Below are 19,647 nucleotides of genomic sequence, written 5' to 3' on the forward strand. Positions count from 1 at the left end.
AATGTTTCAGAGAGTGAAAGGCAGTCAGAGAATCAGAACGGACAAGAAATTTAGCACTGGAAGAACGTCTTATCTGCCCTATAACCCACAAGATCCCATATAACTCTGGATTGGAGACAGTAAATTCTTGAGGCAGTCGGACCTTGAGGACACACTCCGGGAAAATGACAGAGTAACCAACAGAGGCCCCCTGTTTAGACCCACCAGTAAACACAGATACATAGTTGTGGTGCTCATATAAAATGTCATTAACAACTGAAGCAGGGGTGCAATCTCTCCTGTACCGCATCAATTCTAAAATTAATCTGAGTCAAAGCACTAACCAGGAATTTTGACAATTAAAACCCTGAAGTTGCGGTTGTACATACTCCAAACCAAGAGACTCCAGCACACATCACACACAGATCCCAAATGGCATTGTGGATTGTGGATGGGTGGAGAAAAGGCATTTCAGAGGTGGATGAGCAACATTAGTGTATGTGGATGAAGGCAAGCTGCATGGAACTTACATGCCTGACACACCATGAGGAGCTGCCACTGGATGGTAAGTGGCAGTTCACCAGCCTCAGCATAGAGACTGGATATGGGATTGGTCCATAGATGTGATGCTGTTTGTGGATGTGGCAAAAAGGGTAACACTTAAAATACTGCCCTGAGGGGCACTGTTCTGCTCAAAACAATCTAACAGCATGTCACCAATCCAGGTCCTAAAAGACCGCTGAGACAGAAAGACCATATGAAGAATGGGAGATGGCCATGAAAGCCCCACTGATGGAGTTGTGAGAGAATGCTGTGTCTCCAAGTAGTATCTTACGCCTTTCTGATATCGAAGAATATGCCAACACAGAGATATTTACGTAGGAAAGCCTGCTGAAAAGTAGGTTCAGGTTGTCAACAGTCGACCAAAAGTTCCCGGAATCCACCTTGATAGTGGCTAAGGAGATGCCTGGTCTCTAGCAACCAGACCAGACGACTTAACCATTTGCTGCAGGGTCTTTCCAACACAGTTCGTTAAGGCGATACTTTGATAACTACTGGGACATGTGCGGTCCTTTCCTGGTTTGAGGAGAGGTAACAAAAGTGCCTCTATCCATGAGTTGGGAAATTGACTGCCATATAAGATTAGAACATTTGAGGAGGATTTCCTTTGACACAGGTGGCAAATGTGGAAGCATGCAGTACCGGATTTGATCATGACCAGGTTCAGTATAATGAGTCTCATAGTGCCGATTCCAGCTCCCACATGGGGAAAGGGCAGTTGTAATACTCCTAATCATGGTACCTAAGTCCTCTTGCCCCTATCTACTGTTGCACAGTAGTGGTGAAATGGCGGATCTTGGCTGGTACTGGCTGTAGTTTTCACAAAATGCTATGCTGGAATCTGAATGACATGTCCAGATGTTTGCAGACAGCCTTGTTTCACCACTGCTGCTATTGCTAAACGACTGTGTTTACCGGAATTCCTCTGGATCGCTTCCTATTCATTCATAGAACAAGTGGAATGACTGATACAGTCCAGGAGCGCTTACCATGATCTTTTCTTGCTCTACTTAATTAAGTGTCGAGCCTTGGCTATTGTGATTCTGAAGGCTACCAAGTGGTCTGCTGTCGTGTGGCATTTAAATTGTCTGAGAGCTGCATGTCTGTCCCGGATTGCTGAACAGCACTCATCTGACCATCAAGGTGCAGATCGCTCCATCCAGCAGATGAATGTGGAGTGGGAAAGGGTCGTAGAATGAAAGTTGTCAATGACCTCCCATTGAACAGAGTCTGCGAGGGCTGGAGAGCAGAAAGAAAGGTTGAAGGCTGTGAATGACCTAATAGCAGTACAGAAATGAGTGTGAACACCCACATTGGTGATGCACAGCTTATGAGACGTCATGAGGCTCTCCAAAACCCAATTCCATGGGCAAGAAGAAGTCACGTCCCACAAGACACGATGGGTATTGATATCTCCCAGTAGGAAAAACGGTCATGGGAGTTGTTACACAAGATCTAGGAGAGCCTCAGAGTCAATTGCATCTTATGGAGAGAGACACAGAGAGCACACAGTGATCCTCCAACAGACATGAACTTCAACAGCTACTGGTTGCAGGTACATAGCCAGAGAAAGAGCAGAGGAGTAACAGTGGCAGTGACGGTGGCAGCACTTGGCAGTGGGCAAGACTTGACCTTGGAAGGGCAGGAAGTTCTACGATGTAAGCAACCACAGCCTTTTCTTAAGTTCTAGGGAGAGGGCAAGCTCCAAAGGAACTGCAGCAGCAAATGTGCACTGATAAACACAGGAGCTAGTGCTGACCTAGCAATCTCTGTTTGTGTGGTGGCATCGGTTTTCTGTACTGGCTGCTTGAAAATGGAAGAAAATGAGGCAGTGAATGTGGGTAGCTGTACGGACACTGGTATAAGCATGCATATTCAAATGTAAACAGGCAGAATACAGTGCTACATTAAGCAACACCTACATAAGACAATGTATGTCCTGTGCAGTTGTTTGATGTGTTACTGGTGCTACAATGGCAGGTTATCAAGATTTAAGTAAGTCTGAACATGGTGTTCTAGTCGGTGCACGAGTGATGGGACACAGCATCTCCGAGGTAGCGATGAAGTGGGGATTTTCCCAAATGACCACTTAACGAGTGTACCGTGAATATCAGGAATCCGGTAAAACATCAAATCTCCGACATCACTGTGGCCAGAAAAATATCCTGCAGATCAAAGTAATTTATTCCTGTACTTGTAGCCAACTACTGAATATGAAAATCTGGACAGCAATGTTTAATGACAAACTGAGACAAAAGTATGCATTGCATACTTTATGACCAGTATCAATGTTTTCATTAGTGACAACTCCAACACTGCTTCTAATTAGTAACTATTACTCTTCATGGTCTTGTGTTCTTGTTATTTATACTGGAAACACAAGACAAGTAGTGTGTATGTAGTTCAATAAAATCCAGATATACATGAAACATTTCAAAACTCTTCGAAAGAAACCAGTTACAGAGAAAAACATCCACTGAGAATGTTATTGACAATTGCTCACCTGCAATGAATACATGCCAAGAAGCCTTACAACAGGGGCTCTCATATCACTGCTGAACTGCCTTCCTTCCTTCCCCTGTATGAACGTTGCCATCACATTGATCACCCCACCCAGCAGCTGAGGGATTTGTATATTCAGCACAGCCACAACCAGAGCACTCTGTAAGAAGAAAGAAACAATTAAGTAGTGCATTCATGTGTAACTCGTAAAAGCAGGCACAGATTATTACAAAAACATAAAACCGCAATTACGATATTGGAAAGTTCTGGATGAAAGATGAGCATTGGAGCAAAGACAGCCACTCACTGTACAGTTGGGACGTTGAGCAGAAGACAGACACAATAACAAGATTAACCTCATGCCTATGTTTCAGACAACCAACTTTGTTTTCAAAGATAATGCACCATTTATGCACTTTAAACAAACTTGTATAATGGATGGAAGGGGGTCACGAATCCAAAGCGTATGGATTGTGAAGCAGTAGCAGCAGGCACCACTGAACTTGTGCTCTGTAGCATGCTCTGCAATTGGATGGCCCACTCTGCTCTTGCCCATGATTTGACAATGGCCAATCTTTACGGTGACCAGTTGGTTGGTAGTTATGTTAACAAAAAAGGCTGTGCAGAAGAGGCAGACAGTATATGACAGCTTCTTCCACAAGTAGCCCTTTCTATGATGTGTTTGGATATGCTGGGGAGGGGACTGCAACAGGATGTGCTGCTTGGGTGCACAGGACAAATGTTGCATCCGGATCTTTCACAGAGATATGACCGTTACAGTAAGGGGTTGGGAGGTAGATATGGCATGAGGATGGACCAGGATATTGTTCTCACCAAATAGAAGACAGTTTTGGGAGCACTACGGGGAGGAGTTTGGTCATTTCAGACCAAAAAGAAAGGCAGTCAGACCTGTGGCAGACAATGTTCTTACACTGTTCCACTCCAGAGTTCAGTAGGTAATGAAGGTGAGGTGCTTGTTTGCTGCTGTTTTGCGTGGGTGGTTGGAGTGTTAGGAGCATATATGGATATGCTACAAGAGAACTACTTGTTGACTGGATTTAAGGGGGTGCTGTCAGTCTGTGAAGGCATTAGTAAGACCTTAAAGATATTGGGAAGACAATTGTTCATCAGTTCAGATGCAGCATTCCACTCAAAGTCTCAACTATACAGTGAGTGTTTACCATTGAATTTCATGGTCTTTACATAAAATAATTATTGGAATGTTTAGTTTCCGTGTGTTCCTGCCCTGTTGACATATACGTTGCCCAGCATACAAGCAAAGAATAAACTAGATTAAAAGAGTTTACTGCACTACCTGTCATGAATAGGAAGGAACAAAATCAGTTGTCGGAGAATGGCAAATAACACACATTAGATCAATAAAAACAATAGCAAACTGAAAATGAACCTAGCTTGAAGATCATTTAAGCATAAACAGAGAGTGTGTGTACATAAGAAACAAAGAGCAACTATTAAAAACTTTTTTACCAGAAATTAAATTTTTGAAAGCAGGGGGTGATCATGTTTTGGAACAACGTGCACATGGAAATTTTTTAAAAGCCACATAGTTCAAAACTCATTGACAAAAATAAATACTAAAAAAGGGTTTGAGAGAAGTTAACTGCATAAGAATAGAAAGACTGGCATAAATTGAACTTGGGGAAGATCAGTTCAGGTTCTGGACAAATGTAGGAATATCCAAGGAATTACTGAACCTACAATTTACTGTATCTGGGTCAATAGACAAGAGAAAAGTATACCTACATTTACTGCATTTGCAGGCTTAAAGAAAGCTTTTAACTATGTTGAATAGAATATGCTTCATGAAATTCTAAAGGTAGCAGCGATGAAAGACAGGGAATGAGAGGTCATCTACAACTTGTATGAAAGTAGACAGCAATTTGAAGAGTCAAGGGCAGAAGCAAAGGTTGTAGCCCATTGCTGTTGCAGTCTTCAGTCCAAAGACTGGTTTGGTAGAGCTCTCCATGCTACACTATGCTGTGCAAGTCTCTTCATCTCCAAATAACCAATGCAGCCAACATCCTTCTAAATCTCTTAGTCTCCCTCTATAACTTTTAGCCCCCATATTTCCCTCCAATGCTATTTGGTGATCTCTTGATGTCTCAGAATGTGTCCCATCAAGCGATCCCTTTCAGTCAGGTTGTGCCACATATTTCTTTTCTGCTCAGGCCTATTCAGTGTCTCCGCATTAGTTATGTGATCTATCATCTAATCTTCAGCTTTCTTCTGAAGATTCCATTTCAAAAGCCTCTATTCTCTTCTTGTCTAAACTGTTTTTCATCCATGATTCACTATCCTACACGGCTAAACTCCACACAAATACTTTCAGAAAAGACTTCCTAACAACTAAATTTATATTCGATGTTAACAAATTTCTCTTCTTCATAAACGTTTTTCTCGCCACTACTAGTCTATATTTTATATCCTCTCTACTTCAGCCATCTTCCAATATTTTGCTGTCCAAATAACAAAACTCATATTCCTAATTCCCACAGCATCTATATCTCCATACATACTCCACAACCCACCATACGGTGCATGGCAGAGAGTACCCTATACTACAACTAGTCACTTCCTTTCCTTCACAGATAGAGCAAGGGAATAACGACTGTCTATATGCCTCCATAAGAGCCCCAATTTCTCTTATCTTTGTGGTCCATACACAAAATGTATGTAGGTGGCAGTAGGATCATTCTGCAGTCAGGTTCAAATTCCAGTTCTCTAAACTTTCTCAACAGCGTTCAAAATGAATCCCTCCGGGCATTCCCACCTGAGCTTCTGTTTCATATTGTTACGCCCAGATATTTAAACGGTGTGACTGGGTAAAACAGGGCACAACTAACGCTGTATCTGAACATTAAGCATTTGCTTTTCCAACGCATCTGCATTAATTTACATTTTTCCACATTAAGAGCCAGACGCCATTCACAACACCAATTAAAAATTTTGTCTATGTCATCTTTTATCAACCTACAATCACTTATCCTCAACACCTTCCTGTACAGTACATCATCATCAATTAATAACTGCAGATTGCTGCCCACACTGTCACCTGATTTAATTTGACTACATTCCATTGTCCTTGTTTTGCTTTTGTTGATGTTCATCTTATACCCTTCTTTCAAGATACTGTACATTCCATTCGGCTGTTCTTTCAAGGCCTTTGCTATCTCTGACTGAATTAAAATGTCACTGGCAGACCTCATTTTTTTTTAAATTCTCCCTGGATTTTTAATTCCTACAACAGATTTTTCTTTGATTCCTTTAATGCTTTCTCAATGTACAGACTGAATAACTGGGGACATTTTTCAACTCTGTCTCACTTCCTTATCAACTGCTGCCTCCCTTTCATGCTCATCGACTCTTACACCTGCTGTCTGGTTTCTACGCAAGTTGTAAATAGTCTTTCGCTACTTGTATTTTACCCCTGCTACCTTCAGAATTTCAAAGTGAGTATTCCACTCAACTTTGTCAAATTCATTCTCTAAGTCTACAAATGCTATAAAATGGTGGTTTGCCTTTCCTTAACTTATTTTCTAGGAGTAGTCATAGGGTCAATATTGCCTTGTGTGTTCCTACATTTCTCTGGAATCCAAAGTGATCTTCCCCAAGATCGCCTTCTACCAGTTTTTCCATTCTTCTGTAAAGAATTCGTGTTAGTATTTTGCAACCATTCCTTATTAAACTGATGGTTTAGTAATTGTTTGCACCTATCGGCAACTGCTTTCTTTGGAATTGGTATTATTACATCATTCTTGAAGTCCGAGGGTGTTTCACCAGTCTTGGACATCTTGCTCAACAGATGAAAGAGTTTTGTCATGGCTGGCTCTCCCTAGGTTGTAGCTTATCACCCATGTTTTCCAATCTTCACATTGAGCAGACAGTAAAGGAAACCAAGGAGAAATAGAATTACAGTTCAGGGAGAATAAATAAGAACTTGAGGTATTTGGTAACTGGTAACATTGTAATTCTCTCTCTCGTGCACGCACGCAAATGCACACATGCATACGCAAACACGCGCGCTCGCACACGCACAGGCACACGCCCACGCACACACAAAATATAAAAAAAAATGTAACAAAGCTAGCAACTCTCCTACAAAAGAACAAAATAGGTACTGACAATATGGCAAATCCTAGCTCTCATGTGAGCTTAGCAGTGATGTGGAATGTCTCCTACAATGTACAATAAGAGCTCTGATGCCAGCCAGTCCCATCCATGAGAAAGGGCTGTGTTGAGATAGAGTTAGCTATATGTTCCACAAATCATTTGAATGAGAATGATTCTTTTGTCAGAATGATTTGGAATATGTCAGTTTACACGTATACATGATTAAGTTTATTAATATTAACACTTTTTTTTTTAGTTCTTCTTATGCCACTACACTTAAAAACTCGTCCCATCCCCCCCTCCCCAAAACAGGCTACCATCTTTTAAACAAAGTTTGTCCATGTACAAGGAGCTGTCCAGGAGAAATGATTTCAGATTATATTTGCTGCCTTGCTTTGCTACCTATCATTTTATGGTATTGGGCAAATGATCAAAAAATTTTGTTGCTGCATACTAAACTCCCTTCTGAGCTATTGGCAGCTTTGATAATTCATGATAAACCTGATTTTTTCCTCAAATGTTGTAGATATGGGTATCACTATTTTTCTCAAATTGTGATGGATTATTTCATTTGGGCAAGATGGTCTTCATTTCACAGTATAATAGAGGGTAGTAAAAGCCCTGGTAGATGTTATGATAATGCTGTGGCACTCCAGCATACAGTAGGTAACAAAGGGGAGGGTGCTCAATTGCTGCTGGTTGGTGGATGTGGTTGGAGAATAAGAAATCACATGCATATATGGTAGAGCAGAACTATTTGTGGATAGATATTGTGATGGTGCAGTTAAAATGTCCAACTCCTTGAAGTAGTGTCTACATGACAACTACCAGTGAACAGCACACATCATTCTTACTGCTCACTTTTGTGCAATCAATACTTTCTTGCTAAGTGATGAGTTAGCTCAGAAAATTGTTCCACAAAAAATTACTGAGTGGAAAGGTGCTGAATAAGCCAAAGGATAATTTGTTTGTTTCCAAGACTAGCAATTATAGGAAGAACAAAAGAAGTTGAACTTAATTTAATGATTATAAAGAATCCACCTTGATTGCAAACAGAAACCAAATGTTGACCTAAGTTTCAGCACGGATAACCATGCTTTCTCCAGAACATACTAAAACTACAAACTGCCTAAAGAGGCATGGTCCAACACTGGGTTGTTGTTGTTGTTGTTGTTGTTGTTGTTGTTGTTGTTGTGGTCGTCAGTCCTGAGACTGGTTTGATGCAGCTCTCCATATTACTCTATCCTGTGCAAGCTTCTTCATCGCCCAGTACTTACTGCAACCTACATCCTTCTGAATCTCCTTGGTGTATTCATCTCTTGGTCTCCCTCTATGATTTTTACCCTCCACGCTGCCCTCCAATACTAAATTGGTGATCCCTTGATGCCTCAGAACATGTCCTATCAACTGATCACTTCTTCTGGTCAAGTTGTGCCACAAACTTTTCTTTTCCCCAATCCTATTCAATACGTTCTCATTAGTTATGTGATCTACCCATCTAATCTTCAGCATTCTTCTGTAGCACCACATTTCGAAAGCTTCTATTCTCTTCTTGTCCAAACTATTTATCGTCCATGTTTCACTTCCATACATGGCTGCACTCCATACAAATACTTTCAGAAAAGACTTCCTGACACTTAAATCTATACTCGATGTTAACAAATTTCTCTTCTTCAGAAACGCTTTCCTTGCCATTGCCAGTCTACATTTTATATCCTCTCTACTTTGACCATCATCAGTTATTTTGCTCCCCAAATAGCAAAACTCCTTTACTACTTTAAGTGTCTCATTTCCTAATCTAATTCCCTCAGCATTATCCGACTTGATTCTACTACATTCCATTATCCTCGTTTTGCTTTTGTTTATGTTCATCTTATATACTCGTCTCAAGACACTGTCCATCCCATTCAACTGCTCTTCCAAGTCCTCTGCTGTCTCTGACAGAATTACAATGTCATCAGCGAACCTCAAAGTTTTTAATTCTTCTCCATGGATTTTAATACTTACTCCGAATTTTTCTTTTGTTTCCTTTACTGCTTGCTCAATATACAGATTGAATAACATCGGGGAAAGGCTACAACCCTGTCTCACTCCCTCCCCAACCACTGCTTCCCTTTCATGTCGCTCGACTCATAACTGCCATCTGGTTTCTGTACAAATTGTAAATAACCTTTCACTCCCTGTATTTTACCCCTGCCACCTTTAGAATTTGAAAGAGAGTATTCCAGTCAGCATTGTCAAAAGCTTTCTCTAAGTCTGCAAATGCTAGAAACGTAGGTTTGCCTTTCCTTAATCTTTCAGCACTGGGTGTTCTGTATTAATGTTGGACCATGCCTCTTTAGGCAGTTTGTAGTTTTAGTGCGTTCTGAAGAAAGCATGGTTATCCACGCTGAAACATAGGTCAACATCTGGTTTCTATTTGCAATTGAGGTGGATTCTTTATAATCATTAAATTATTTGCTGATGCGCTACAATGTTAAAAGTTCTGAACTTAATTGTTAGTGAAGCTCAGTAACATGCTTCTTCCAGTTCAAAGTTTTCATCAAAATGCGTACCTAAAAATTTGGAGAATTCTTCGATATTTAGCCCTGAACCTATGTCATAGCTTAGAAGATAGGTTGAAGCAAGGCAAACCTTTGTTTATAGCATTCGTAAGTTTTTAACTGGACTACACTCTTTGAAATGTTGAATGTAGCAGGGAAAAAACACAGGGAGCATATCTTTGCTTACATCATGTACAGAAAACAGACTGGAGTCAGAAGAGTCAAAGGTCAAAGAGAGCAGTGGTTGAGAAGGGGGTGACGCAGGATTGTACCTTGTCCCTCAGTTATACAGTTTGTACCTTGAGCAAACAATACAGGAAACCAAGGAGAGATTTGTAAGGGAATTAAAGCTCAGGAAGAAAAAAAAGCATTGAGGGTTACTGACGACATTGTAATTCTTCCAGAGAAACCAAAGGACTTGGAAGAGCAGTTGAATGGACTGGATAGTTTCTTGAAAAGAGATAAGATAAACAAAAAAAAGGGTAATGGAATGTAGTAAAATTAAATCAGGTAACACTGATGGAGTTACATTAGGAAATGACACAGAAAGCATTAAACGAGTTTTGCTATTTGGGCAGCATAGTAACTACTGAAGACCAAAGTCGAGAGGATAAAAATGCAAACCGACGATAACAAAAAAAGCATTTCTGAAAAAGGGGAATTTATTAACATCTAATACCTGTTTAAATGTTAGAAAGTCTATTATGAAGGTAAATGTCTGGAGTGTAGCCTTGTACAGAAGTGAAATCTAGGTGATAAAAAGTTCAGACAAGAAGAGAACAGAAGCCTTTCGAATGTGGTGCTACAGAAGAATGCTGCAGATTATATAGGCAGATTGAATAATACATGAGGTTTTACTGAATCAAACTGGGAAGAAAATAAACTTATGGCAAAATCTGACTAAAAGAAACAAAGGTGACACCAGAAATTTATCCATGGGCTGCAAGACTCTAATTTTGCCATTTTTCATATAAATGAGTTGGTTAGTTTTGAGGTGTGTCATGCCACAAGAGCTAAATTTTATAGGGCTAAATGAGATGTTTAGCAGAATCACAAGGAATTGCTTCTACAAATGCATGAGAATTCTGGAGAGAACTGTATCCCACTTGTTGCAGTGTGAACACCTATGAAAAGAATGGATCGGTTGACAGGACATACCCAAAGGCAGTGAGGAATAGTCAATATGGCAATATGGTCGGAGGGGAGGAGAATACTTAGGCAGTAATACAGTAGATAGATTCAAATGGAAGGTTGCAGTGGTGATTTGGAGATGAAGAGGCTTGCATAGGACAGACTAGAGTGAGAGCTGCATCAAATCAGTCTTTGACTGGAGGTCACAGCAGCAACTTAACCTCTTGAAGATAATCACAATTACGAGACACAATACTTGCTTAAAATATTACATGCACCTCATTACCAATGGATAGAAGCTGCCGTCTCTGTGTCAAATTCAATTAAATGAATCTTTCAGGTATTCCACTTCCCAACAGCATGTGTCTCTTAATGAGGAACATGATTTTCCACTTCTAAAACCCGTACACCTAGTACTCTGCACTGGACAAGAGGAGCACAAGGCCACACATATACATATGCAGCTCCGAGAATACCATAAGACTAAAAATGCTTTACCTTGTAAAGATGACATTCCTCAACCTAACATAACATTTATCTTTGTTGAAAAATATTACCTACAGAAAGTTTAATTCAAGTGTGATGTAACAGAAATTTATGTCTCCTACACTTTTGTTTGATATGCAGTAGTAATAATAATAGTAGTAGTAGTAGTAGTAGTAGTAGTAGTAGTAGTATATAACACATTTTTATTGTGATTAATCAGAAACAAAAGATGTTAAAACTATGTGATTTAGTACAATAAAAATGTGAAATCAAGGTAAAATTCACATAAGTAACTCTTAAGATTTACCAAAAGGTCAAACAACACACTGACAAGTATAATCTAATAAAGTAATTAATTTTGGAGCCAATGCAGTATGCTGAAATTTAGGGAGAAATATCCTGAATGAACCTTTAGGTATGATGAGGAGTTACACACACCGCCACAGCTGCCAAGAGGTACCAAACGTGTGGCCACAGCATCCCCAAGAACTTCTTCCAGTCAAAACTGGGCTCGGGAATTTGGCTGTCTACTCCAACAAGCCTGGTGCCTTCATTGCTGGCTTGACATAGAACTTTCAAATTGCCTGCCCAGTGCCTTATTCCAAGAGCAGTTATAAAACCGAGGCTCAGTTTCAGTGACACTTTAGGGGTAGATTGATGACTAAATGCTTTCTGCTGAATATGTCCTTGCTTCTGTAGTACAGGTTTCTTGACAAGTGATTTCTGCATCTGAAGACCATATCTAGGAGTGGTGATGTTCCTGAAGCAAAGAAAACAGACTTGCAATTACATGCCAGGTAAACACTGCAATATTTCTAACTTGAAACTTGTTTAGAAAACCTAATAATTTTGAATTACTAGTGCTAGTAACTAAATTAGGTGGTTTTATAAACCAGTTCCAATTCATATAATTTAAAACTTTCTTTCCCTTATCAACAATTTATAATAAATATAAGAATGGATCATGTACAGGAATAGTAGCTCAATATATAAAGGAAGTGCCACCAGTAGAAGGAAAAAGGAAACACGACAGTCTGATTATAAAAAGGTCACTCATAGTGAAGCAGAATGTGGGAAACAGTAGTTTGTGTTGGTGTGAAAGACAAGCCAATAAACAGATTTAATTAAAATTAAATCTCTCTCTCTCTCTCTCTCTCTCTCTCTCTCTCTCTCTCTCTCTCTCTCTCTCACACACACACACACATACACACACACACACACACACACACACACGTACTATTCCAGCTTTTGGAAAAAAAAATTTCCCTTTTACTTTTTCTTCAAAGGGTGTAAAGAGGGACAGGTTAGGGGAAGGTGCAGGTATCTCTGACCTCAGGATTCAGGATGTTGCAATGACAAGGGGAGAAGAGATAAAGGAAAAGGCATCAGAGAGTAAGATGTCAATTATAGTACACTTGTGAGCACTGTGCCAGCTTCAGTTAACCCTTTTGTGGTGCTAAAGTAATAAACACAGATCTGAGTTCTGGGACATCTGTCTTTCATATCTGTTTACTGCTACCATGTAGCTAGGTGCTTCTGAAACTTGGAGAAATATACTAAGCACCATGGGAGGGATATATAGAAGGCTGTGAGTGTTTGCTTCACGGAAATCAGATCAAGTCACCATCTTCACCATTCCCAGGAATGTCTGAAATGACTAATAGTGTTTACTTATACATAATAAACACTGTACTGAAACATCACTACATATCTGTCATTCTGCTGGTTTGTACATAGTTTGTATGTGGTGGGACATACATGCACCAGAAAACTTGGAACAATGTAGAAAATACTGGTTTGTGGTATGTCACATCCATCTTCAAATGTTATGTTGAAAACTCATGTTTTTTACTGTCAGAAGAATAAATATGTTGGGGTACTAATTTGTTACACTTCTTCCCATATTTGCCATCCTGATACAATCATTCTAAAATTACAACTATAATTCTGAAAATATTTGGTTCACATGAAAACATGGATCTAGTAAGGTTTGTAGGACATATGTGTCCCACTTCACTGACTTCCAAAATTGATCACCTTAAAATTTTTTTGATAGTGAAACTGAAACATTTATCAGAAACAAAGATAGTTTATGATCTTCTATTTTTCAAATACATGCAAAACAAATTTTAACCATGAAAGGGTTAAAATAGGAAGAACAACAAATAATGAAATTTTGCATATAAATTACAGTGGGAAGAATGCAGGATTGAATTTGCAGGTGATTTGGTACTACACAGAGTCCAAAATCTGGTACACAGAGCTGTCAACTCTGCCAGGAAAAATAGCACTAACCTGGCTAGGCACTGGGTCAAACTAACTTGGGTAGCAGATATGGCGATGTCATTCCAGGCTGCTTAAACTCGATGCCACATTTCATCAAACAGAGGCTGGCAAGTTGTGGCACACGTTTTTCTCATCGACATGTGATAGATGTTTCAGTGGGTGCAAAATCTGGAGAATGTTTTGACCTGTGCAACAGTCTGGCAACTTCTGTATCTAAGTATGTCAGGACAGCACCAGCAACACATGGCCTCACATTATCACATTGAAATATAACATCACAGGGACTAAGGCACAGCCTCTGGCCTTAGAAGTCAAATGTAACAACTGCTGTCCAAATTACTGGCTATCCAAACCAGAGACGGTTGTGTCATGTACCCAATTGGCATCCCATATCTTTACACCTGGTGCTGGATATGCGTGATAATGAGGAATGCTATTTGGCAATATTCACTCTCCTTGCATCCTTCTCATAAGGATTTGTCCACTGTGACACAGGACTGGGAATTGACTGATAACACTACTCTGTGCCACTACTTTGTCCTCTTACTGCAAATGAGAACAACACTCGAGGTACATGATATAGCTGTACACTCCTGCACAATGAATGAACAATGTCTCCTCGCAGCCACCAGTCACACGAGGCTGCTCAGATCCCACATAGCATTAAGTGTGATCCTTCTGACTTCATTCATTCTATTTTCACATGGCAGTCTTATGATCCTGAAAATCCCCATGAGCAATACTGCAATAAAATGCTGTCATCCTGGGCCACAATCCTGCCACTGTTAAATTCCACCACATACTGGGGGATGTTCCTCTTTACATGAGGTGTAAAATAGACTTCTCATAAAAGACCAACATTCAAATACAATAGCTGACTGAGAAATCAGGTCTGTAAGATTGCTTTAGACAGTGTGACCCAAAAGTTCATTAACATTTGAAAATTAAATAGTTCTCCACATACATCCATACTCTGCAAATCACCATGAGGTGCATGCACAGGGTGCAACCCATTTTACCAGTTACTGGGGTTTCTTCCCAGCCCATTCACATATGAGAAGAATGAATGAATGAATGAATGCCTGTGTGTGTGCTGTAACTGTTCTAATCTTATCCTCATGATCCCTATGTGAGTGATACATAGGGGATTATAGTATATTCCTAGAGTAATCATTTAAAGCCAGTTCTTGAAACTTTGTTAATTGACTTTCTCGGGATAGTTTACGTCTATCTTCAAGGGTCTCCCAGTTCAGTTCTTCAGTATCTCCGTGATATTCTCCCACAGATTAAACAAACCTGTGACCATTTGTGCTGCCCATCTCTGCATAAGTTCAATATCCTCTGTTAGTCCTGTTTGGAAGGGGTCCACACACTTGAGCAATATTCTCGGATGGATAGTACAAGTGATTTTTAAGAAATCTCCTTTGTAGACTGATTGCACTTCCCCAGTATTCTACCAATAAACTGGAGGCCACTACCTGCTTTACCAATGAATGAGCCTATGTGATCATTCCATTTCATATCCCTACAGTGTTCCACGCAGGTAGTTGTAGGAGTTGGCCAAATTCCAACAGTGATTCACTGATATTATAGTCATATAATACTATTTTCTTCACTTTTTTCATTTTGTGAGGTGCACAATTTCACATTTCTGAGCATTTAAAGCAAGCTGCCAATCTTTTCACCACTTTGAAATCTTATCAACATTGAATATTTATGCAGCTTCTTTCAGATAATACTTCCTTGTAGATAACTACATTCTGAGGTTGTTATTAATATCATCTGAAAGGTCATTAATATACAACATGAACAGCAAGAGTCTCAACAAACTCCCCTGGAGCACACTTGAAAATCAATAAAGACTGCATCTACCCAACTGCAGTAAATCCACAGCTTCCAGTATGTCACATGAGCTGAGTGCAAGTTGGGTTTCACATGATCGATGCTTTTGGAATCCATGCTGGTTGGCTTTGAGAAGGTCGTTCTGTTCAAGATACTTCACTGTGTTTGAGCTCAGAATATGTTCTAAGATTCTACAACACATCAGTGTCAAAGATATTGGATGGTAAGTTTGTGGATCACTTCTACCACCATCCTTCTAGAGAGGTGTGACATGTGCTTTTTTTCTGGTTTGCAGAATAATGTGAGTGAAAAGGTAAAAATTGACACATATGCTTGAAATGACAAGAGGTCTTACTGAAACCAAATAAGTGCATGAAACAACCAACAAATTGTGCTTCATATAACACAAAAGCAATAATTAGGATAACAATTGATTTATAGAAAAGATGAGGTACCTTATAACAAATTCTCATTGTGTCGGTCGTCATCTATCAACAATACCTGTAGTCAAGGGACAATGTTGAGAGCAGCACAGTACAGCATATCGGCAGGTATGGTGAGAAATTGCCGTCAAATGTACTCTTTTAGCATTCCTAATGAGGCCACACAACTGCCGGAGACTTCCGACTTCAGGTAATGGACACAACCAATAACCACACACATTGAGGTCTGAGGATGTGTGAGGTCAAGCGTGATGTAAGTGGCGGCTCGTGATCCCCACCAAACAATGTGCTAAACATTTTACACACAATTCTCATGTGGTGTCACTGACGTGTTCCTGTCCAGTATCAACTGTTGGCCACTTTTTCCACTCTACTTTGGTTTCAGTAAAACCTCACTTCATTTCAAGCATGTATGTCAAGTTTATCTTTCTACCTATATTATTCTGTGAATTAGTGCATTGTCAAATGTTCATTGACTTTTGGGTCACCCTGTATACAAAGTGCAGATCACATTACTGCTACCTACTTTGTACAGGCACACTGGAATGCTAACAACTTCCATATCCAAGCACATAGCACACTTCACGCATATTTGACTATTGTCACGTGCCATGTTCAAGGTACTACAATTTTAATGGCGAGCAGCATAAATATACATTAAGAAGAGATAAATGATAAGTAAAATGATCAAGAACTTGGAGCAAATCACAAAAGGAGACAGGAAAGTACCAAAAACAGAGAGAGAGGGAGAGGGGAGATGGGAGGGGGAGGGCGAAGAGGGGGGGAGAGGGGGTGATGGGGGCAAGGGGGCGAGGGGCAGAGGGGGAAGAGGGGTGAGAGGGGTGAGAGGGGTGAGAGGGGTGAGAGGGGGAGAGGGGGAGAGGGGGAGAGGGGGAGAGGGGGAGAGGGGGAGAGGGGGAGAGGGGGAGAGGGGGAGGGGGGAGAGGGGGAGAGGGGGGAGTGGGGAGAGGACACAGAGGGGGAGAGTGGGGGAGAGGGGAGAGAGGGGGAGAGAGGGGTGAGAGGGGTGAGAGGGGTGAGAGGGGTGAGAGGGGTGAGAGGGGGAGAGGGGGAGAGGGGGAGAGGGGGAGAGGGGGAGAGGGGGAGAGGGGGAGATGGGGGAGATGGGGGAGATGGGGGAGATGGGGGCGAGGGGGGCGAGGGGGGCGAGGGGGCCAGAGGGGGCAGAGGGGGCAGAGGGGGCAGAGGGGGCAGAGGGGGCAGAGGGGGGCAGAGGGGGGCAGAGGGGGGCAGAGGGGGCAGAGGGGGCAGAGGGGGCAGAGGGGGCAGAGGGGGCAGAGGGGGCAGAGGGGGCAGAGGGGGCAGAGGGGGCAGAGGGGGCAGAGGGGGCAGAGGGGGCAGAGGGGGCAGAGGGGGCAGAGGGGGCAGAGGGGGCAGAGGGGGCAGAGGGGGCAGAGGGGTGAGACGGGGCAGAGGGGTGAGACGGGGCAGAGGGGTGAGACGGGGCAGAGGGGTGAGACGGGGCAGAGGGGTGAGACGGGGCAGAGGGGTGAGACGGGGCAGAGGGGTGAGACGGGGCAGAGGGGTGGGGGGAGAGGGGTGAGAGGGGGCAGGGGGCAGAGGGGTGAGAGGGGGCAGGGGGCAGAGGGGGGAGAGGGGGCAGGGGGCAGAGGGGGGAGAGGGGGCAGGGGGCAGAGGGGGGAGAGGGGGCAGGGGGCAGAGGGGGGAGAGGGGGCAGGGGGCAGAGGGGGGAGAGGGGGAGAGGGGGAGAGGGGGAGAGTGGGGAGAGGGGGCAGGGACAGAGGGGGGAGAGGGGGCAGGGGGCAGAGGGGGGAGAGGGGGAGAGGGGGAGAGTGGGGAGAGGGGGCAGGGGCAGAGGGGGGAGAGTGGGGAGAGGGGGAGAGTGGGGAGAGGGGGGCAGAGGGGGGAGAGGGGGGAGTGGGGAGAGGACACAGAGGGGGAGAGTGGGGGAGAGGGGGGAGAGGGGAGAGAGGGGGAGAGAGGGGTGAGAGGGAGAGGGAGGGGGAGGAGTGGGAGAGGGGGAGGGAGAGGGAGGGGAGGAGGGGGAGAGGGAGGGGTAGAGGGAGAGGGAGGGGTAGGGGGAGGGGGGAGAGGGAGAGGGTAAAGGGAGAGGGAGGGGTAGAGGGAGAGGGAGGGGTAGGGGGAGAGGGAGAGGGAGAGGGAGAGGGAGAGGGAGAGGGAGAGGGAGAGGGAGAGGGAGAGGGAGAGGGAGAGGGAGAGGGAGAGGGAGAGGGAGAGGGAGAGGGAGAGGGGGGGCTTTCATGTGGGGGCGCAGGGATATAAGGAAATCAAAATAAATATAAGAAAATAGAGTTCAAGTCCATGAGAGTATGAGAGTTGTGGGCTGTGAGGATACGTAGAAGACCAAATGCCATCTCCACAGTTCAGAGAAGCTAACACCAGGTGGGAGGATTCAAGTACCCATATGGTCTAGGAGGCATTCCGTCCATTTGAGCCATGCTGCAGAGCATGCTCAGCAACTGGGCACTGTACGTTCCCATGACAGAAAACATTTCTGTGTTCATTTGTGTGCTCAGCCAATTTTATATAACACCTACCTGTACCTGACCCCACTTTGCTGTGCCCGTCACTTAAATGGAAAAGAAAGAAATGAAACAAGCACATATTTCTAATGTGTATGGGAGTTGGATATACATTTTAATCTCCGCCTCTCATCTGTCTCTCTCCCAACCCCATTCTTTGTCCATCTCGTCCTCCTTCCCGTTTTCTATGTACATCTCCTCTGCCCTCTCCTGCTGTTCTCACCTGGTGTGAAATGCTGTTCTTCCTGCTATCTAATTTCACCAGTTCCCACAATATGTAACCTGCATTTCCCTTAAGTTCTATAACATACCTATAAGTATAAAGGATCCAATATTTCAAACTCCAACATCTTAGAATGTGAGATCCGCTTACTTACCAGTGCAAGTATCCAAACCCAAACATAGGAATGGGGGAGTAATTTCCAACTGAAGTGTTTATCCAGCTGGATTCCACCGTCATTAAACCACTGAGAAGAGTTAAAGTCCTTGGGAAATATGTTTCTCCTTTTTTTCAGTAACTGCAGCACCAACATAACAATGTCATGTTGGTTAATTTTACAATGTCACTTCAGTCAAACATCTGGACTGTTGTCACTGCATCTACTGTTAAGGCTGCTGCCTCTCTTCTGCACCTACATACATACTCTGCAAATCACTGTGAAGCACCTGCAAAGGGTACTTGCTATTCTACCACATTCTAGGATTTCTTAGTGTTCCAACTGAATAGGTAGAATGGGTACTTAAATCGATCTGTGGGTACTGTAATTAGTCTAATCACATAGGTCACTACTGGGTTCATTATGTAGGTTACTCTAGTACATTACAAGATTCATCACTTACAGCTAGTTCTTGCAACTTCGTAAGTATGCTTTCTAAGGATAGTTTGCATATATCTGTAAGTGTCCATCAGTTCAGGTTTCAGGTTTTTGGTCATCCCTGTCACACTCAAATGGGTGAAACAACCCTGCGACTATTCATGCTGCTCTTCTTTGTATACAATCCATATCACCTGTCTTGTTTGGTACAGGCTCCAAACACTTGAGTAATATTTGAGAATGGATCATGCGAATGTTTTGTAAGCCATCTCCTTTGCAGACTGATTAAATTTCCCAAATATTACATCTTTGAACCAAAGTCTCTCTTACCTACAAAAATATCTCCAAAAACTGTAACACACCAGCAATTGTTGAGTTGACCAACTGTAGTTCAGTAATATTG

The 19,647-nt window shown here is 42.4% G+C and overlaps 1 protein-coding gene across 2 annotated transcripts in view; it reads right to left on the reverse strand.

Moving 5' to 3' along the window:
• LOC126272162 (mitochondrial potassium channel ATP-binding subunit-like) overlaps window positions 1–19,647 on the reverse strand; it is a 196,568-nt gene that overhangs the window by 68,894 nt on the left and 108,027 nt on the right. For both annotated transcript variants that reach the window (XM_049974794.1, XM_049974795.1), the window contains 2 exons: window positions 11,772–12,093; window positions 3,044–3,202 (listed from right to left, as the gene is read on the reverse strand). In XM_049974794.1, the coding sequence (XP_049830751.1) occupies window positions 3,044–3,202; window positions 11,772–12,093 (481 nt within the window). The remainder of the gene's footprint in view (window positions 1–3,043; window positions 3,203–11,771; window positions 12,094–19,647) is intronic.

Source organism: Schistocerca gregaria, chromosome 5 (assembly GCF_023897955.1).
Source record: "Schistocerca gregaria isolate iqSchGreg1 chromosome 5, iqSchGreg1.2, whole genome shotgun sequence".
Lineage (NCBI taxonomy): Eukaryota > Metazoa > Arthropoda > Insecta > Orthoptera > Acrididae > Schistocerca > Schistocerca gregaria.